The sequence below is a fragment of the Lepidochelys kempii genome, chromosome 8 (genome assembly GCF_965140265.1).
Source record: "Lepidochelys kempii isolate rLepKem1 chromosome 8, rLepKem1.hap2, whole genome shotgun sequence".
Lineage (NCBI taxonomy): Eukaryota > Metazoa > Chordata > Testudines > Cheloniidae > Lepidochelys > Lepidochelys kempii.
In genome coordinates, this window is record NC_133263.1 from 82,662,810 (window position 1) to 82,685,048 (window position 22,239).

At 44.1% G+C, this 22,239-nt stretch overlaps 1 protein-coding gene across 1 annotated transcript in view; it reads right to left on the minus strand.

Annotated features, from left to right (window-relative positions):
• Positions 1-22,239, minus strand: part of LOC140916135 (interferon-induced protein 44-like) — a 29,884-nt gene that overhangs the window by 5,491 nt on the left and 2,154 nt on the right. Inside the window, exons 2-6 of the mRNA XM_073357261.1 lie at positions 14,230-14,735; positions 14,096-14,147; positions 8,050-8,245; positions 7,657-7,809; positions 5,666-5,837 (exon numbers count right to left, since the gene is read on the minus strand). Of these exons, the coding sequence (XP_073213362.1) occupies positions 5,666-5,837; positions 7,657-7,809; positions 8,050-8,245; positions 14,096-14,147; positions 14,230-14,725 (1,069 nt within the window). The 5' untranslated portion in view covers positions 14,726-14,735. The remainder of the gene's footprint in view (positions 1-5,665; positions 5,838-7,656; positions 7,810-8,049; positions 8,246-14,095; positions 14,148-14,229; positions 14,736-22,239) is intronic.

Here is a 22,239-nt window from a genome sequence, read left to right on the forward strand (position 1 = left end):
CCTTGTCTTTAGAGAAAATGGTGTAGGGAGGGTAGGCCATCAGGGCACTTATTTCACCAACCCTTCTCGTTGACGTTATGGCAACCAAGAAAGCCACTTTCATGGACATGTGGAGCAGGGATGAGGTGGCCAGGGACTCAAAAGGGGGTTTCATAAGAGCATGGAGAACTAGGTTGAGACTCCAGGAGGTTACTGGTGAATGAATCTCAGGGTAGAGATGTTGCAGGCCAGTGAGGAAGCGTTTCACGGGAGGGTGGGCGAAAAGTGAATAGCCGTCCAGAGTGTCATGGAAGGTGGTAATGACCATAAAGTGTACTCTGATAGAACTGAGCGAAAGCCCGTCCTGTTTTAGTTCGAAAAGATAGTCTCATATGTCAGGGAGGGTTGTAGTCTGGGGTGTCAGGCATCTGTGGAAGCACCAGATGGAGAAGCGTTTCCACTTTTGCAGGTAAGCCTTATGAGTGGAGTCCCTTCTACCATGCAGGAGGATGTGTTGGACCTGTTCCAAGCAGGCTAATTCATGGGACTGAAACCACGAAGGAATCATGCCGTCAGATGGAGTTTCCGGAGCTGCAGATGAAGAAGCCGACTGCGGTTCTGGGACAGGAGATCTGGTCTGTCGGGGAGAGTCCGGGGAGGATGGATGGACATGTGTAGCAGGTAAGGATACCATGTCTGTCTGGGCCAAGCTGGGGCAATAAGTATGACCTGAGCCTTGTCCTCTGTGAGCTTGCGCAGAACCCTGTGTATCAGTGGAATCGGTGGAAAAGCGTACCTGAGGGAGCTGTTCCAAGGAATGAGGAACGCATCCCCTAGAGATGCATTTCCGAGTCCCACTCTGGAGCAAAATAGATGGCATTTGCGGTTTTGAGGAGTGGCAAACAGGTCTATCGATGGAGTGCCCCAGTGGGAGAAGAGCTTTCGGAGTATCATGGGATGTAATTCCCATTCGCGTTCCTCGGAGAAGTGTCTGCTGAGTGTGAGATTGATGTGCAGATGCATCTCTGATAGGGACCGGCGGCCCTGTGCCTTGTGGTCACCTAGGTGCACTCCCCAACCTATCACGGAAGCGTCCATGGTCAGCATGAGTACTGGGGAGTGTGGATGGAAGGGAAAACCCGTGCATAGGTTCTCTGGTTTTGTCCACCAATGTAGGGAGGCCAATACATTCGGTGGCGGAGTCAGAGTTATGCAAAAACTGTGTCTGTTGGGTGTGTAGCTGGAATTGAGCCAACCCCAAAGGCATCTCATGTGCAGCCTGCTGTATTTGACCATGAAGATGGTGGCTGCCATGTGACCAAGAAGCTGAAGGCAGGTCCATGCCTGTATTCTGGGGCAAACAGAGATACAGAGATGCGTATGAGATGCGTAATAGTGAGGAATCTGTTGTGTGGAAATGAGGCTCTGATTCGAATGGAGTCCAGGAGAGCTCCAATTAACTCTATCTGCTGTGTAGGTATTAGGATGGATTTTTGGAAATTTATTTGCAAGCCTAGACTGTAGAAAAGGGAGATGGTAAAGTTTGTCGCTTTTAACATCTCATTGTAGGAGCTGGCTTTGATAAGGCAGTTGTCTAAGTAGGGGGAAAGTATAATCCCGTGTTTGTGGAGGTGGGCTATAACTACAGCTAGGGTCTTGGAGAATACCCGTGGTGCTGTGGAGAGACCGAATGGAAGTACTCTGTATTTAAAGTAGTCGTGTCCCAGCGTGAATCGCAGGAAGCACCTGTGTGCTGGATGAATGGATATATGGAAATAGGTCCAGGGCTGTGAACCAGTCCCCTTGTTCCAGCATGGGTATTATTGTGCCCAATGTGACCATCTTGAATTTTTGTACACGTACAAACTAGCTCAGTCGGCGTAGGTCTAAAATAGGCCTTTCTTTTGGGTAAGAAAGTAGTGGGAGTAGAACCCTTTTCCCCAATGTTGCATCAGTACATGTTCGACTGCACCTAGATGGAGAAGATGCTTGTGAGAGGGGTCTCTGAGGAGGGACAGGGAAGGGGAAAGGATGGACGGGGAAGATAAGAAAGGGATGGAGTAACCTGACTGAACTATTTCCAGGACCCAGCGGTTCTGCGTGATCTGTTGCCAGACATGGTGGAAAGCCTGGAGGCGGAAGCCAAATGGGCAAATAGGCGGCAGAGTGAAGGGGTGGTCATGCAAACGCCCGACCAGCACTTCAAAATTGCTGTTTGTTACCCGATGGGTGGGAAGTAGTTGGCTGCGCCTGGTTTTGCCTGCACCTAGGAGGTCTGTTGTGGTTTCTCCCAGTGTCATACAGTCTGGACTGGGGTCGGTGATATTGTTGTGCTCGGGGCCTCTGATAAGGTTGATACCGTGGTCTCCTGGGGATGGATGGGTATATGCCCCATGTGCGCAAAGTGACTCTAGAGTCTTTCATAGTGTGAAGGACTTCATCGTTTTTTTTGGAAAAGAGTTTATCTTTGTCAAAGGGGAGATCCTCCTCTTTGGTCTCCAAATCTTTGGGGATACCGGATGCCGAGAGCCAGGAAGACCTGCACATCATCACTGCAGTGGCAGTGGTGTGCGCTGATGTATCAGCCATGTCCATGGACGCTTGTAGTGTCATCCTAGACACCAACTGACCCTGGACGAGGACTGACTTGAAGTCCGCTCTCCTGTCCTCGTCCAGGGTCAGTTGGTGTCTAGGATGACACTACAAGCGTCCATATATGGGAGGAAAAATCAAAGAGCTTGTTGTAGTTGTCATTGCCATAGCTTGCAAGAAGGGTGGAATAATTTGCAATTCTAAATTGTAAAGTAGAAGAGGTATAAACCTTGCAGCCCAGGAGGTCAAGGCATTTGAGGTCCTTGTCCTGTAGTGTGGCTCCTTTGTTCTCTGTGTTGCTGCATCCACCACAAGAGAATTGGGTTGTGGGTGGGAAAATAAGAAATCGACCTCCCTCGCGGGCACGTAGTATTCACATTCAGCTTTCCTGCATGTTGGTGGGATGGAGGCAGGGGTCTGCCAGAGAGTATCAGCTGATTCTAGGAGAGCTTCATTTATGGGTAGTGCGATCTTTGAGGGTGCAGACAGTTGGAGGATTTTGAGGAGTCTATGTTGTGTTTCCTGGACTTCCTCCAAAGGGATGTCCTGGCTGCGTGCCACTCTCTTGAAAAGTTTCTGGAATTGCTTAAAGTCGTCCACGTTCTGTGGAGGTGGAGGCATGAGGGCGTCTTCTGCGGCTGATGGCGAGGCAGGAGCCGGTAAATCCGGGAAGGGTTCATAGCCCACCTCTTCAAGAGGGGGTTCAGGAGCTCTAGATGTTGATGGAGCTGGGGATATAGGCGTACAATGAGCTTGCAGTCTGATAGAAGGGGTGCAAGGAGGAGTGGTGGCAGGAGCCGACCACGGGTACCACTGAGGCCAGGGCACAGGGTAGGAAAAGTTGGGTCCTGGCCACTGGGGGACAAAGTAGGGAAACTGAGGCTGATTCTTATGATGTGCCATGTCTTGGGGTATGTATGGCTCCAGTGGATGGGGAAACTCAGGCGGGGAGAACTCTGGTTGCTGCTGTGTGTTGTTCTCACTATCAGTGAAAGTAGCCAGGTGAGGTGGTGAGAGCTGCTGTTCAAACAGTGAGTGCTCCATGTGTAGGAGTGGAAAGTCAGGCTCAGGGGCCGCAGAGATATCCTGCTGATGCAGGAATTGTTGCTGCTCCCTAGGCTGGTGTGCTGCGGAGCGTGGAGTGTGAGTGGCAGCCCGGAGTGATTTCAGTTTCACTTTTGTAGGAGCCGTGAAACGTTTGTTAGAGCCCCGCAGGAGGTCTGAATCTGCTCCGGGGGTGGCAGGAAGACTCGGTGCCGATGTTCTTGTCGGCACCAGGGTGGAATGCATTGCCAGCACCAGGTCCATTGTCGGTGCTGGCAGGACCGGTCCTGAGGAGAGCTTCCTCCTGAGGGAAGTCTGCTTTTGCACCCCGTGTGAGTTGCTGCTGAAGTGCTGGGGCGGTCAGAGTTGCCTGCTCTCGGCACTGACAGCACCAAGGGTAAAGACCTTGCAAGAGTTCTTTTACCCTTTTGAGTGTCTCCGAGAGGAGACATTAGTGCTTCCTGCCTCTTTGTGTGACAGGGTGAAGCCAGGCTCCCGGTCGGTTCTGACCTGGCAGGGGAGCATGAGGGAGAGGGTTTACTGCCCTTCTCCATAGGCGGCTGCAGAGCTTTCTCCTTGAGAAGCATTTTTAGCCGCAAGTCTCTATCAAGGTGAGCTCTAGTTTTTAAGTTGGTGCAGTGGAGACACTTCGCAGGTACGTGTGTCTCACCAAGGCATTTAACGCAGAGTGAGTGCCCGTCTGACTGCGGCAGAGACTCCTTGCAGGAGCCACATTTCTTAAAGCCTGGCAACCGCGGCATAATGAAAGTATGAGCGGCCGGGGAAGTCTCAACAAGAGACTCACTTGAGGGGGGAAAAAAAAATTATTTTTTAAACTAACGAACTACGCTAAAGGAAAGGGAGAACTGGAAAATGGCTAGCTAACTATTTCTATTTTTCTCTACTTATTTCCTACAGTATCCCGGGAAGAGATGAGCACTGCCCCGAGTCCCATCTTCAGCCAAGGACGGTTGAGAAGGAACTGAGGGGGGTGTGGGACGCGTGCACTCAGGCATACCCTAACGACGCCACGAGACAGCAGCTGAGTGCGTGCGTCCTGACCAGGCACTGCTACCGAAGATCTCCGATCAATGGCGCCGTCACCTGGAGTGGAGCACCCACAGGGACAGCACTCAAAGAAGAATGATTATTATTCTATCAGTATAGGAGACACTACACTTAATGACTCACTGATCTCATTGGGAAGATTGCCAGGGCTGAGATTCAGTGCAATGAATTCAAAGTGACTCACAACAAGGGTCTCCAAAAACATGGCACACCTAGCTGAGTTCAGTAGCACAACTGGGGCCTGCTTTCACCCCCATAGATTGGGTCTCTGTCTATTGCCTCCTATCGAAGTGACTCATATCACCTGGAGAGAAAATCAGGTCCCAGGTATTGTGTCCAAACATAACCACAGGAGCTAATGACGTAAACTGGCATTCACAAATATAAGAATCCTATTCTTGAGGGTTTTTTTCACTTTTTGTTGCTTCCCGTCTTCACTGCAGCTGCTAAATGAATCAATCTTACCTTTACTCCCTTTTTAAAAGGTTTTAATGCCTTGGATTATATGTATTTTAAAGTAATTAATGAAATCACAATGAATATTTCCTGATAAGATGTATTCCTAGAAGCGTAGTGCACAGCTCTGTTTCGCCGGGGGCCTGTGTCAACAGAAGGACTCTGCTGTACTGAGGAGAAGAAACTCAATAGTGCACATTGGAAAACCAAAGAGTAGAGAACAACAGAGGTGATCAGGAATTCCTCTATTCTCCCATCAACACCAGAGCCCATTGCAGTGCCCATACTTCCATCAGTCTGGGGGCCTGTCCCTCCAGAGTGCATTAATCCAGCTCAGAGAGCCAGCCAGCATGTAAACCTCAAAAGCAATAAATGTCAATTTCTCCTCCCACACCAAGGATAAGCATGGCTCCTAGCAGTACATCAGGCCCCTAATGATCCAAGGTGCTCACGCTTGCAAGTCAGATCCCCTCCTGGGCGTGCCCACTTCATTCAGTTCTATGATATTAGGAGATATAAAACATACCAAACTGGTTCACTTTTCTTCGAAGCTGTTTCAGCTTCTCTTCCAGTTTCTCAGGGAGAATCTCAATTTTGCACCCATCAATAACAAATGCAACACAATGAATCTGATCCTTCAGAGAAGGGGTCTTGACATAGCCTGGAGAATCTGAACGAAGGGTGGCAGCTGGATTAAACTGCAAAGAAATTTTTTATAATAATAAGTGGCACTTCTGAAGACCTGGAGATTCAAAGGGCTGTACAAACACTGATTCTCACAATACCCCTTTGGAGCAGGAAGACAAGTATTATTATCTCATTTTACAGAGAGGAATACTGATATGCAGAGATGTGAAATGATTTACCCACACTCAAAAAGGGAGTGGTCAAGTCAGGATTAAAAATCAGGATTTCCTGATTCCCAGTCTCATACTCATTCTTCCAGATAGAGAGCCAGATTCTGATCTCTGTTATTGTAAACGTGTGTAAATCCAGAGTCGCTCCTTTGGAGTCAACAGAGTTCCTCTGAATTTATATCCCTTGTGGCAAAGTAATAATGAAACCAAAAGGAATCTCTTGAAAATAAAGAGGATTCACGAGATATTCCGTGTGTGTGTGTACACACACCCATACATACACACACACACCATTGACTATCCCTACTATAGAGTTTTTGATCACACTTTTTATTAAGGTTCCATCTATAAAGCATTAATAAATTATTAACAGATGTTTTAATCAATGGTTAATCGATTGTTGTCGAGTCCATCAAAAATTTACCCATAACTATGGCTTATACATCTACTGATGTGCTTATAACCATCTATACACATGCTGCTCAGTACTGTAATGTGCTTTTAACATTCTTCATTTATTACTTCTTTGTAAACCATTTATAGATGGAATTTTAATATAAAGTGGGACCAAATAAATCATGGAAAGATTGGTCTTGTGGTTAAGGCATAAAACTGCGACTCAGGAGATCTCGCTTCCAATATAACTTTCACCAAGATAATTAATCACTATTCCTCAGTTTCATATCTTTAATATTAGGTTAATAACACTTTATACCTCGCTGGGTTGTTATGAGGATTAAGTTAAGGTTTGTGAGGAGCCAAGATACTACAATGATGAGAGTCATACAACCATCTTTGCTCCTGTAACAAGCTCAGCTGATCTGGAATGGAGAATAAAAGTCTACATCTCTTGCATATTACAACAGTTAAAATTTGAAATCGTCTATAGGCAGCAGCTCTCTGCCAAGACAAAAGGCCAGGTAAGAAGGCACTGTACTAAGCTTGAATTTAGTGGAAGCTGCTCTTTACAATGTTTTAAAACAATGTTTTCTAAAAATTCAAAATTTCAAAGTTGTTTCTGCTTTACCAAACTAACCCATTCTTCATTTTTCACACAAAAAAATAATTAAAAATTGCTCATTTCCTGAAAACCAGGTTTCCAGTTAAAAAAAAAAATTTAGAGAATCATTTCAATAATGGAATGATTACATTTTTGCTAAAAAACTTTCAAAATATTTCCTGAAAAACTAAAAGAATTTCAAGAGATAACAGAAATTTGGGGTAGGGGCATTAAAGTCTATCTTTCTATTTAAAACATTTTTGTCTAAAATATTTCAACCAGCTCCAATCTTTATATACCTGGAGCCTGATTCTCCCTTGGCTTGTACCTGAACAAAGTAGGTGCCAAACGCTACCCAGGCAGAAGGGTGGACAGCGATTTAAATCAACTTCACATGACTGTAAAATACTACACAAAGTTCTGGACAGTGGAGAATCGGGCCTAAACACAAACTTCCCATAGTTTATTCCTTTTCAAATACACTTTACCTATGATCACCATTCATAAGCTTTTACTATACAGTACCACATATGCAAGAATGTACTGAGCACTGAGTAGATATTTTGTTCCACAGTAATTAAATTTAAGATATAATATTTGTACATCTAAAAAAACATTAAAGAATATCACTTGAACTGCATAGAATTGTAGAAATCCTACCTGGTACCTATCAGGAACATGGCCTTTTATTATGCTGGACACTTCATCAATTTCCAGACCTGCTCCTGATTTTTCTTCTATTCCCATTGTGTCACAGAAGATAATAGGCAGAGGTTTGCCATCTCTTCCATCTTTAACTGGGTAAGTCCTGTACTATTGGGGCAAAAAAAAGTAACATATCGAAATACATACCTAAAAAATCATATTTAGTGCCAGATTCTCTCTTATCCATATTGAGTAATACCTTTCTTCTCACAAGTACATGCATGGAATTCAGTGGGGGTAATCATGGACTATCTTTGGGTTTTCCAATTAGTGGGGAAAAAATGTTGATTTTTAACTAAGAGACTGTGCTTTAGTTTGGATGTTTATTAATTAGAAGCAAATATTTACCTGTGTTGTCACGCTAGTATTATCAGATCCTGCTATGGCTTGGCTTGTCACATAACCTCGGAAAACAGAATTCACAGAGTTGAAAAAACTGGACTTCCCAGCTCCAATTGGACCAAGAACCAAAATCCGAATCCGTGGCACTGAATTTAAATAAGGTTTGTAAGATCTGATTTCCTCCATTATTTTCCCTCTTTCCCTGTTAAGACAAAAAGATTTGCATAGTGTTAAACACCCATGAGATCACGCACATGTTTTGCACTGCATATAGGCACAGTGAATTCAGGACACTGCAAATATTCCTATCCCACTCCCATATACTCCATCTTTAACTATCATCAAACACAGTCTACTCAGGACTGTTGCACCAGCCAGAGTGACCACAGCTAATGGCGTCACACCAGGCATCATGTTGTTAAGTTCCTAGATCTGGCTCAATCCTGCAAATCCACAAATCTGAGGGGTGGCCCCACAGCCGCACCAGGTACAGTCAAAACATGCACCCCACCCCCACCCCGTAGGTGTCAATAGAGAGTTTGAGAGCATCCTGGGAACATGGCCAAAGAGCAGACAGTGGTGCTTTTGAATGTAACGAGCAACTGAAGAACAGCCAGATCTCTCTGAGATAATGACCTTCACACAAAGTCAAACCACTTTGACATGGTTTGGACATGGAATGGATCTTTAACTATGATATCCTCTAATTTTGAGTGCCCAATTTAAAATACCCTATGGCCTGATTTTCAGAAAGTGCTGAGTACCTATAGTTCCTCCTGAAGCCAGTGGGAGATTCAGGTGCTCAGCATACAAATCTGGCCTACAATGTCTCAACCTGGGTACCCCAAATCAGTGGTCAACTCTGAAACTTTTGAAAATGTATTCAATCAATGCTGCCTAAAAGAGTTGCTCTGACATGTCACAGGAGAATAAAATCTTTGTTGCAATGTGCTGACTCTGTCACCGGTAATGCAGCAAAGTTACATTCATTCATTCAAACAGGCTTAGAAGTAGACTAAAAGTTATTAAGAGGGTAGGACGAATCAGTTTTCACAACATATGTATATAGAGCATACAAGTTGTCATGCATTACACATGTATTCAGGTAACCAACTTCAGGTACCGTAAACCACCAAATGCAGCTTAGGTCTTGTAAGCTGTGCACTGTGAAAATACAGCAAATAAGCAAAATCAGGCAGAACTGACACATCTGAACCAATGTCTAGTATGTGTTCATTGGAGTGCAACTGTTGTCCAGGAGTGCAGCTGTCAACATAGCAAAGGAGTTTCTGAATAGGATGAGGTGAACAGTAATTCTCTACACTCATGGTGATAACATCAGGCACAGTGACTTCATGTTCCTGATTTTTGAAGTGAGGACAGTGGCATGCTTTATAGAAATGTCTTTTTCCACTGTTGACACATGGCATCTTTGACAAAAGATCCTCTACAGCTAACTTTGTACACCATACATGCTTAGCGGAAGCAAAATATTTTTTCATGGAAGATGCTTTAACTACCCAGATACCTGTTGAAAAAGTAAGACAGCAAAGCACGAAATGTCTAATAAGTTCTCTGAATGTGTTGGAGACTATGTGTTGTTTCAGATGGTGAAGGAAGTAAGCAGGAAGCAACCATTTAGATTTGATTCAGAATAACAGGGAGTAATTGGTTGCAAATCTGAAGGTAGAAGGCAATTTGGGTGAAAGTGATCATGAAATGACAGATTTCATGATTCTAAGGAAAGGAAGGAGTGAGAACAGCAGAATGAGAACAGTGGACCTCAAACTCAGAGAACTGGTAGGTAAGGTCCCATGGGAAGAAAATGTAAGGAAAAAGGATGTTCAGAAGCGGTGGCAGTTTTTCAGAGAGACAAAATAAATGCATAGCACAAAACTATCCAGATGTGAAGGAAAGGCAGCAAGAATAGTAAGAGGCCAATATGACATGAAGAATCAAAAAAGAACTGTACAAAAAGTGGAAACGTGGCAAATTGCTAAGGATGAGAACAGAAGAATAGCATAAGCAGGTAGGGACAAAATCAGAAAGGCTAAGGTACCAAATGAGTTACACCTAAAATGGGTGGATTTTAAAAGAAGATTTTTAAATATGATTTAAATTATAATAAGTTTTCTTTTTATAAATAAACCTGTTAAAATAAAATCTGAATTTAATACAAAAAATGTTAAGGCCAAAATGTATTATAATTTCTTGAAATATTTAAATTAAAGAATTAGTGTGCTGAAACCATGAGCCTCCATCAAAAACTTTGAGTTAAAGGCTGCTTTTCAAAATAAAGAAAGTATCAGGGGAAAAACATTTAACTTTTGAGGTCAAACTTTATAAATATGGCACAAGAGTAGCAATTAAGCAAAATATCATTCACTATTTTCTGACAAACTAAAAATGTACCATTAATAAGAATCTGAAAATATTAAGCTATATAGTTGTTTAATAGACACATATAATTATAGTGTACCTTCCTAGGTAGCAAAAAAAGAACCAAATTCAGTGTAAAGGTTCTATTTAGTTGTAAATCAACATGTTTTATTGGTTATATCAGCCAATGAGAATGCACCTTTCTTCAGAAAATAATGACTTTCCACTTGGTGATTTAGCTCAATCCACCTGCATAAAAGGCAATAAGAAGAGGCTCTATAAATATATTAGGGAGCAAGAGAAAGACAAGGGAACATGTAGATACACTACTTGGTAGGTGGGGAAGGAGAGCTAATAACAGTTGACGTCAAGATGTGTTTAATGCCTATTTTGCTTCAGTCTTCACTAAAAAGATAAATTGTGACCAGATACTTAACACAATTAATATGAACAAGGGGAAAGGGAAAGAAAAGGTTAAAGAGTAAGTTAGATGTATTCAAATTTTCGAAGACTGATGAAATTCACCCTAGGGTACATAAGGAACTAGGTGAAGCAATCTCAGAACCGTTAGCAATTATCTTTCAGAACTCATGGAGGGTAGGTGATGTCCCAGAGGGCTGGAAAAGAGCAAACATACTGTTTATCTTTAAAAAGAAGAACAAAGAGGACCTGGGGAGTTACAGTCAGCCTAATTTCAATACTTGGAAAGATACTGGAACAAATTATTGTACATCAATTTGTAAACATCATTCTAGAGGATAAGAGGGCGATAAAGAATAGCCAACATGAATTTATGAAGAACAAATCATGCCGCCTAACATAATCTCCTTCTTTGACAGGGTTACTGGCATAGTGGATCAGAAGAAAATCTGTAGACATGATATATCTTGATTTTAGTAAGGCTTTTGACACTACATGACATTCTCATAAGCAAATTACAGAAATGTGGTCTAGATGAAATTATATAAGGTGGGTGCAACACTGGTTAAAAGAGTGTGATGAAGTGGGAATTTTTCATAATATTTTGGATAAATATTGTGTGTGCCTCAGTTTCCCCTATGTACTGTATGATTAACTAGCTGGTGGGAAAACATGGTTTAGTTTTTGTAGCGATACAGGTATGACTTTCGCCTGGCTATCTGGGGCCTGGGCCCCATACCCATGCAAAGTCTCAGAAGACAATGGCCGCTCCGATTGCCCAGGTATTTGATGCCAGGCAACTAATGACATGGGACTGCCAAGCCCCTCTGCAGAAAGCCAGCCACTTTTGACCAGCTGGAGAAAAAAGAAAAAGGTGGCTAGCCAGGTGTTGAGAGGTTTGCCCAGGAAGAATAACAAAGGGAAGGAAGGATTGTATAAGTGTGGGCTGCTAGAAGCAAGACACACTCTTCTGGACTAGGACTCAAGGGGTGTCAGAGAGAGCTTGGGGCTCAGGACTGACCGAGATGGAATATTCTGTTACTCTCTCTGTTAACCAAGGACTTTCTACGCTGTGTTCCAGATATCTAATAAACCTTTCTGATTTTTACAATGCTGTCTGAGATTCACTTCAGATTAAAACAACGAGGAGTCCTTGTGGCACCTTAGCGACTAACAAATTTATTTGGGCATACGCTTTCGTGGACTAGAACCCACTTCATCAGATGCATGGAGTGAAAAATACAGAAGCAGGTATATTTATACATAGTACATGAAAAGATGGGAGTTGCCTTACCAGGTGGGCGGTTGGTCTAACAAGACTAAATATACCTGCTACGGTATTTTCCACTCCATGCATCTGATGAAGTGGGTTCTAGCCCATGAAAGCTTATGCCCAAATAAATTTGTTAGTCTCTACGGTACCACAAGGACTCCTCGTTGTTTTTGCTGATACAGACTAACACGGCTACCACTCTGAAACCTGACTCCAGATTAAGGAAATTAGGGGTGCATTGCTCCCTTTGGGTGTGCAAGCCTTCCCCAGGTGTCCAATTCAAATGGACTCTCTGAGGGGAGCTCACAGAGTTAAGCAGGGGTGCTGAGGGCTCAGAGGTTCGGTCCCAGGAGGCAGAGAATCCATGGGGCTTACCCCACTGACAGAATGTAACCCAAAGGGGGATAACACAGTGAAGGGGTCTTCTCGGGGACTGTTCTAGAGCTGTGCGAGAGCACCAGACCTGTGGATTCTGTGACAAAGAATTATATTTAAAGAGCAGTTATCAAGGTTTGCCATCATACTGAGTGGACACATCCAGTGGGGTTCCACATGGATTGGTCCTGGGTCCGGAAGTATTCCATATTTTCATTTATGACTTGAATAATGAAGTGGAGAATACATTTATAAAATATGTGGATGACACCAAGATGGGAGGGATTATAAGCACTTTGGAGGACAAGGTTAGAATTCAAATTAGCTTGACAAATTGGAGAACTGGTCTGAAATTAACAAAATGCAATTCAATAAAGACAAGGGCATAGTACTAAAATTAGGAAGGAAAATTCAAATGTGCAGCTACAATGGAAGTGGGGAGTAACTGGCTAGGCAGTAGTAGTGCTGAAAAGGATCTGCAGGTTATTCTGGCTCACAAATTGAATACGTGTCAACAATGTGATGTAGTTGCAAAAACAGCTAATATCATTCTGGAGGCTGGTAACAGGAGTAACAAATGTAAGGCACAGAAGGGAAATGTTCCGATCTGCCCAGCACTGATGAGACTCCAGCTGGAGTACTGTGTCCAATTCTGGGCACTACAATTTAAGAAAGATGTGGACAAATTGGAAAGAGTCCAGAGGAGAGCCACAAAAATGATGAAAAGTTTAGAAAACCTGATCTATAAGAAAAAGCTAAAAATACTGGACATATTTAGACTTCAGAAAACAAGACTGAGGGAGGACTTTAAGATAAGAGTCTTCAAATACGTAAAGGGCTGTTATAAGGAGGAGGGTGATCAATTGTTCTCCATGTCCACTGAACGCAGGACAATAAGTAATGGGCTTAATCTGCAGCAAGGGAGATTTAGGTTAGGATATTCGGAAAACCTTTCTAAGTATAAGGACAGTTAAACTCTGGAATAGGCTTCCCAGGGAGGTTATACAATCCCCATCACTGGACGTTTTTAAGCACAGGGTAGATAAACACCTGTCAGGGATGATCTAGGTATATTTAGTCCTGCCTCAGTGCAGGGAGCTAGACTAGGTGACTTCTTGAGATCCCCTCCAGCCCCATATTACTATAATTCTATGGGGAGATGCACAGTGTTTTCTAAAAGTATCAAATACACAGTTTGCCACACTGTACCTATGCCACTCTGGGAATTGCCCAGATAAGTAACTAGCTGCTTAATCATGGTCTGTAATCCTCCGGAATGTCACTTTAAGTCTCTGCTATAGCAGACTCAGTGTGGCTAAAATAAACATAGCTTTTCATGAAGTTTATTTTGGTTCAGACATTAATTACTCATTTATATTTGATCTGTTCTGAAATCATCATTTTGTACTTATCCCCAGATTGTGAGGTGCTCAGATACTATGGTCATAGGTGCCATATTAGTACCTAAGAAACACAGATAAGCAACTCAGCAACACATGTCTGTCTACTCTAGCACCATCTAGTTAATTCCTAAAGTAACTCACATCACCACAGTATTTGGTGGCCACAGATCATGATAGTGATATATTACAACAGTTAACTTACTCAGTTGTCCAGGTAATTTTTCTCCATGGAGATTCCAGGAAACTGCTAATATCTAGGGGAAAGGAACATATAACATTAAGAGTACGAAGCTATAATTTCCTCAGTAAACATTTTCTCTTTTGGTATCAACTTACCTTCAACTCGATACACCTCACATTCCATAAGGCCTAGATCATTTCCATGCAGGTCAGCAACATTGAATGTGTAGTTGTTGTTAGAACTTGTTGCTGCTGCTGCTGTATTTTGGTTCAACAAATGTAGTGCTCCACCGCCAAAATTAGGGCCACTGGCACTATAGTCATATATAGCACCTGATGCAGTTTTAACAGGAATTTTTAGTGGGCTGAGCACACCCTCTTTGCCTTTTAATCTAAAGAGAAAAGCCTTCTCATCATTTATGTACCCTCCAGATGAAACATAGCTCTGACATGTAAAGCCTCCAAAAATATAACCACTTCCATTATATGCTATTGCTACGGTTGGCCCTTGTGCATCACACTTGGCATGAAATATAGAAGCATTGTAACCATGGACGCTTGCTTTATAGAGAAGAGAGAATTGTCTGCCTCCCAACAAATCTTGCAGTTGCTTTACTTCATCTTGTGTTAATCTAGATTTGACACCAGCCATTCTTCTTACTCTAAAAAGACAGAAAAGATGTTACAAATACAAGTATAACAATAAGAAAAATCTATCATTTTTAACTCATCTCACCAAAGATGGAAGACAGTAGTGAAGGTCTTTGTTCCCCATGGAATAAAGTGGCGTTTTAGTAAATCATTATTATCATCATCATTAGCAGCTTTATTCCATGAGTATCTTGACTTTCCAACTGAGGGCATGTGTGTTGTGCCTCACACTGCGTTAGGCACTATCCAAACACATAGTTAGAGACAGTCCCTAACCCAAAAAGCCTACCGTCAAAATAAACAAGACAGACAAATAGTGGGAGAAAGATATTTTTATCCCCATTAACAGATGGGGGAAATGAAGCAGAGAGGGTCAGCTAGTATAAATCAGCATAGCTTCATGGACTTCACAGCAAAATACCTTTTCTGCCTGAATGGAGACAAAATATTCTTAAAATGTATAGCCCAATTTTGTTGCCTTTACTCAGGCAAAACTCCTATTGACTTCAATGCAAATCAGGCCCATTTTATCTAAATGGTGAAACCTTTCAAACTGTGACCTGATGCTCATCTTCCTTAGACTGGATAACTCCACAGACTTCACTGATTTATGGTGGTGTAAATGAGAGAAAATACATATTCACTGTCTCAAAAATATAATTCCCAGTTTATGAAGTGAATATTTTTCAATTTCCAATAACAAAAGCCTGGCATACCGGGTAAGACTAATAGTCCATCTAACCCGGTATCCTGTCTTCTGATAGTAATCAGTGCCAGATACTTCAGAGGAAATGAATAGAACAGGGCAATTTTGAGTGATCCATCCCCTATTGTCCAGTCCCAGCTTCTGACACTTGAGGCTTTAGGGACACCCAGAGCATAGGTTTGCATCCCTGATCATCTTCGATAATAATCATTGATGGACCTATCTCCATGAACTTACTTAATTCTTTTTTGAATCCAGTTATATTTTTGGCCTTCACAACATCTTCTGGCAACAAGTTCCACAGGTTGACGCTGCACTGTGTGAAGAAGTACTTTCTGTTTGTTTTAAAAATGCTGCCTATTAATTTCATTAGGTGACCCCCTAGTTCTTGTGTTATATGAAGGGGTAAATAACACTTTCCTAGTCACTTTTTCCATACCATTCATGATTTTATAGAACTCTATCATACCCCCCCTTAGTCATCTCTTTTCTAAATCAAACAGTATGAAAGTTGTTCCACACCCCTAATCATTTTTGTTGTCCTTCTCTGCACCTTTTCCAATACTGTTATATCTTTTTAGAGATGGGGTGACCATAACTGCACACAGTATTCAAAATGATTAAAGGTCTAGAAAACATGACCTCTGAGGGAAGATTGAAAAAATTGGGTTTGTTTAGTCTGGAAAAGAGAAGACTGAGAGGGGACATGATAACAGTTTTCAAGTATTTCTGGTGTATTAAAAAAATCCTGCTGGTTTTTATGTCTACACTAGTTGTTCTTCAATTTCTTTCTTGGCCTGCTTTATTGTATTTCTACTTGACCTGCCAAAGTTTATCCTCCTTTCTATTTTCCTCACTGGAATTTGACTTCCAATTTCTAAAGGATGCCTTTTTGCCTCTCACCACTCCTTTTACTCTGCTGTTTAGTCACAGTGGACCTTTGCTGCTTTTCTTTTCCTTTTTTTGTAATTTGGGGTGCACATTCCGTTTGAGCCTCTATTATGCTGTTTTTAAATAGTCTCCAGGCAATTTGAAGGCAATTCACCCTTGTGGCTGTTTCTTTAAATTTCCATTTAACTAGCTTCATCATTTTTGTGGTTCCCCTTTTTGAAGTTAAAGGCTATTGTGGTGGGTGTCCTTGGCATCTTCCCCCTCCAATGATGTTAAGTTTAACACTATGGTCACTATGACTAGTTCAGCTACATTCACCTCTTGGACCAGATCCCGTGTCCCACTTAGGACTAAATCCAGAATTGCCTCTCCCCTTGTGGGTTCCAGGACAAGTTGCTCCATGAAGCAGTCATTTATGGTGCCTAGAAATTTTACCTCTGCAGCCCTTCCTGAGGCAACATACACCCAGTCAATAGGAGGATAGTTGAAAAAATCCCTTATCAATGTATTTTCTGCCTTTGTCGCCTTTCTCTGAATATTTCACACTCATTGTTACTATACCAGTCAGATGGCTGGTAGTATATTCATACTGCTACACTCTTCCATCCATCTTCAAGGATGGAATTACTGTCCATAGAGATTCTACGGTACAGTTTGATTCATTTAAGATTTTTACTGTGACACTACTCCACCAATGAGCTCCTCTGTCATTCCTATATATTTTGCATCCTGGCCAGTTAATGACCAGCTGAAAGCACAGAGCCAGTCCTGCAAATCCTAACCTGAAAGCTACTTGTATGAGCAAAGTGTGTAGGGTTTATTGTCTGCATAACCACACAAGATTAGTTTAATAATTCTGAAGCTAATGTAGCAAGTAGGAAGAATTAACGAACACATCAATGTTATTTGTGTTTTCACCTTGCCACGTTTCATTTCTTCTTTCACTGTACTGTTTCTGTGGACTGACACAGAGGCTAACACACCTCCAACAATTGTTCTTTTTTAAGTTCTCTTAATATTTTCCAGAGGGATGGGGGGGTTGTTGTTTTTTCCGTACTGACTGCTCCTCTGCCAGAAGAAATCTTTGTTGTGCAGCAAGACTGTGGGGGGGGGGTACATCAAGAATGACTTCTCTTGCAACGGTAAGCCAATTTCTCTGCTCTCTATTTAAATATATTGCCCTGAAGAGGATGATCCAGGGTTCAATTATTACCAGTAAAATCTTAGGAATATTTAGTTTAGAAAAGACTATTAGAGTTAGAATTACTTGAAAGTTCTTTATCTAGCCTGTAGGTGGAGCTAGAGTGTTATGGTTATCCGATGAAGTGAGCTGTAGCTCATGAAAGCTTATGCTCAAATAAATTTGTTAGTCTCTAAGCCCTGGTCTACACTAGAAATTTAGGTCGAATTTAGCAGCGTTAAATCGATGTAAACCTGCACCCACCCACACGATGAAGCCCTTTATTTCGACTTAAAGGGCTCTTAAAATCGATTTCCTTACTCCACCCCTGACAAGTGGATTAGCGCTTAAATCGGCCTTGCCAGCTCGAATTTGGGGTACTGTGGACACAATTCAATGGTATTGGCCTCCGGGAGCTATCCCAGAGTGCTCCATTGTGACCGCTCTGGACAGCACTCTCAACTCAGATGCACTGGCCAGGTAGACAGGAAAAGAACTGCAAACTTTTCAATCTCATTTCCTGTTTGGCCAGCGTGGCAAGCTGCTGGTGACCATGCAGAGCTCATCAGCAGAGGTGACCATGATGGAGTCCCAGAATCGCAAAAGAGCTCCAGCATGGACCGAACGGGAGGTACGGGATCTGATCGCTGTTTGGGGAGAGGAATCCGTGCTATCAGAACTCCGTTCCAGTTTTCAAAATGCCAAAACCTTTGTCAAAATCTCCCAGGGCATGAAGGACAGAGGCCATAACAGGGACCCGAAGCAGTGCCGCATGAAACTTAAGTAGCTGAGGCAAGCCTACCAGAAAATTAGAGAGGCGAACGGCTGCTCCGGGTCAGAGCCCCAAACATGCCGCTTCTATGATGAGCTGCATGCCATTTTAGGGGGTTCAGCCACCACTATCCCAGCCGTGTTGTTTGACTCCTTCAATGGAGATGGAGGCAACACGGAAGCAGGTTTTGGGGACGAAGATGATGATGATGAGGTTGTAGATAGCTCACAGCAAGCAAGCGGAGAAACCGGTTTTCCCGACAGCCAGGAACTGTTTCTCACCCTGGACCTGGAGCCAGTACCCCCTGAACCCACCCAAGGCTGCTTCCTGGACCCAGCAGGTGGAGAAGGGACCTCTGGTGAGTGTACCTTTTAAAATACAATACATGGTTTAAAAGCAAGCATGTGAAAGGATTACTTTGCCCTGGCATTCGCGGCTCTCCTGGATGTACTCCCAAAGCCTTTGCAAAAGGTTTCTGGGGAGGGCAGCCTTATTGCGTCCTTCATGGTAGGACACTTTACCACTCCAGGCCAGTAACACGTACTTGGGAATCATTGTACAACAAAGCATTGCAGTGTATGTTTGCTGGCGTTCAAACAACATGCGTTCTTTATCTCTCTGTGTTATCCTCAGGAAAGTGAGATATAATTCATGGTCACCTGGTTGAAATAGAGTGCTTTTCTTCAGGGGACACTCAGAGGAGCCCGTTCCTGCTGGGCTGTTTGCCTGTGGCTAAACAGAAATGTTCCCCGCTGTTAGCCATGGGGAGGGTTGAGGGGGTAGCCATGCGGTGGGGGGAGGCAAAATGCGACCTTGTAACGAAAGCACATGTGCTATGTATGTAATGTTAACAGCAAGGTTTACCCTGAAAGACTGTAGCCACTGTTTTATAAAATGTGTCTTTTTAAATACCACTGTCCCTTTTTTTTTCTCCACCAGCTGCATGTGTTTCAATGATCACAGGATCTTCTCCTTCCCAGAGGCTAGTGAAGATTAGAAAGAAAAAAAAACGCACTCGAGATGAAATGTTCTCCAAACTCATGCTGTCCTCCCGCACTGACAGAGCACAGACGAATGCGTGGAGGCAAATAATGTCAGAGTGCAGGAAAGCACAAAATGACCGGGAGGAGAGGTGGCGGGCTGAAGAGAGTAAGTGGCAGGCTGAAGACAGGGCTGAAGCTCAAATGTGACAGCAGCGTGATGAGAGGAGGCAGGATTCAATGCTGAGGCTGCTGGAGGACCAAACCAGTATGCTCCAGTGTATGGTTGAGCTGCAGCAAAGGTAGCTGCAGCACAGACTGCCACTGCAGCCCCTCTGTAACCAACCGCCCTCCTCCCCAAGTTCCATAGCCTCCACACCCAGACGCCCAAGAACGCGTTGGGGGGGCCACCGGCCAACCAGCCACTCCGCCACAGAGGATTGCCCAAAAAAAAGAAGGCTGTCATTCAATAAATTTTAAAGTTGTAAAGTGGCATTTTCCTTCCCTCCTCCACCACCCCTCCTGGGCTACCTTGGTAGTCATCTCCCTATTTGTGTGATGAATGAATAAAGAATGCATGAATGTGAAGCAACAATGACTTTATTGCCTCTGCAAGCGGTGATCGAAGGGAGGAGGGGAGGGTGGTTAGCTTACAGGGAAGTAGAGTGAACCAAGGGGCGGGGGGTTTCATCAAGGAGAAACAAACAGAACTTTTACACCGTAGCCTGGCCAGTCATGAAACTGGTTTTTAAAGCTTCTCTGATGCGTACCGCGCCCTCCTGTGCTCTTCTAACCGCCCTGGTGTCTGGCTGCGCGTAACCAGCAGCCAGGCGATTTGCCTCAGACTCCCACACCGCCATAAACGTCTCCCCCTTACTCTCACAGATATTGTGGAGCACACAGCAAGCAGTAATAACAGTGGGAATATTGGTTTCGCTGAGGTCTAAGCGAGTCAGTAAACTGCGCCAGCGCGCCTTTAAACGTCCAAATGCACACTCTACCACCATCCTGCACTTGCTCAGCCTGTAGTTGAACAGCTCCCGACTACTGTCCAGGCTGCCTGTGTACGGCTTCATGAGCCATGGCATTAAGGGGTAGGCTGGGTCCCCAGGTATACATATAGGCATTTCAACATCCCCAACAGTTATTTTCTGGTCTGGGAATAAAGTCCCTTCCTGCAGCTTTTGAAACAGACCAGAGTTCCTGAAGATGCGAGCGTCATGGACCTTTCCTGGCCATCCCACGTTGATGTTGGTGAAACGTCCCTTGTGATCCACCAGAGCTTGCAGCACTATTGAAAAGTACCACAGTAGATTTGCCCACTCCAAATTGATTCCCAACTGACCGGTAGCTGTCTGGCGTTGCAAGCTTCCACAGGGCTATCGCCACTCGCTTCTCAACTGTGAGGGCTGCTCTCATCTTGGTATTCATGCGCCTCAGGGCAGGGGAAAGCAAGTCACAAAGTTCCATGAAAGTGTCCTTACGCATGCGAAAGTTTCGCAGCCACTGGGAATCGTCCCAGACCTGCAACACTATGCGGTCCCACCAGTCTGTGCTTGTTTCCCGAGCCCAGAATCGGCGTTCCACAGCATGAACCTGCCCCATTAGCACCATGATGCATGCATTGGCAGGGCCCATGCTTTCAGAGAAATCTGTGTCCATGTCCTGATCACTCACGTGACCGCGCTGACGTCGCCTCCTCGCCCGGTATCGCTTTGCCAGGTTCTGGTGCTGCATATACTGCTGGATAATGCGTGTGATGTTTAATGTGCTCCTAATTGCCAAAGTGAGCTGAGCGGCCTCCATGCTTGCCTTGGTATGGCGTCCGCACAGAAAAAAGGCGCGGAACGATTGTCTGCCGTTGCTCTGACACAGGGAGGGGCGACTGACGACATGGCTTACAGAGTTGGCTTCAGGGAGCTAAAATCAACAAAGGGGGTGGGGCTTTACATCAAGGAGTATTTCAGGCAGGACTTCACGGAGGGCTCCAATAAGAAATGGTGCACCTAAGTTATTGTTCTTATTGGAACAAGGAGGTTAGTCTGGCCTCTGATTGATACATGGCTAGATTTACCTCGCTGCACCTTCCCTGTGAGTGACTGCAGTGTGACCTAGAGGAATGAGTCCCCTAGATGGGGGAGGAGGCAAATGAGTACAAAACAAATCTGGTCTATTTCTTGTTTTGACCCACTCCATCTATCTTTTACATCTTTGGCTGGCAGCAGATGGTGCAGAAGGACTGCATGCCATCCACATCTCCTGGCTGCTCGGCAAAAGATGGTGCAATAGGACTGCTAGCAATCCGTATCGCCTGCCCGCTCACCATAAGACGGTTCAATAGGACTGACTGCAGGACTAAAGAGAATGACCTGGTCAAGTCACTCCAAATTTAGTCCCTGCGCCCATGTCTGCCCAGGCGCTCCCAGCCGACGTGGCCAGGAGCACCTCGGACACGACGAGGACGACTACCAGTCGTACTGTACCATCTGCTGCCACAAGGCAAGAGGTTGCTGCTACTGTGTAGCAATGCCGTACCGCGTCTGCCAGCACCCAGGAGACATACGGTGACGGTTATCTGAGCCGGCTCCATGCTTGCCGTGGTATGGCGTCTGCACAGGTAACTCAGGAAAAAAGGCGCGAAATGATTGTCTGCCCTTGCTTTCACGGAGGGAGGGAGGGAACGGGGGCCTGACGATATGTACCCAGAACCACCCGCGACAATGTTTTGGCCCCATCAGAGTGCTCCATTGTGACTGCTCTGGACAGCACTCTCAACTCAGATGCACGATTGTTTGCCGTTGCTCTGACGCAGGGAGGGGCGACTGAGGAAACGGCTTACAGGGTTGGCTTCAGGGAGCTAAAATCAACAAAGGGGGTGGCTTTACATCAAGGAGTATTTCAGGTAGGACTTCACGGAGGGTTCCAATAAGAAATGGTGCACCTAAGTTATTTTTCTTATTGGAACAAGGAGGTTAGCCTGGCCTCT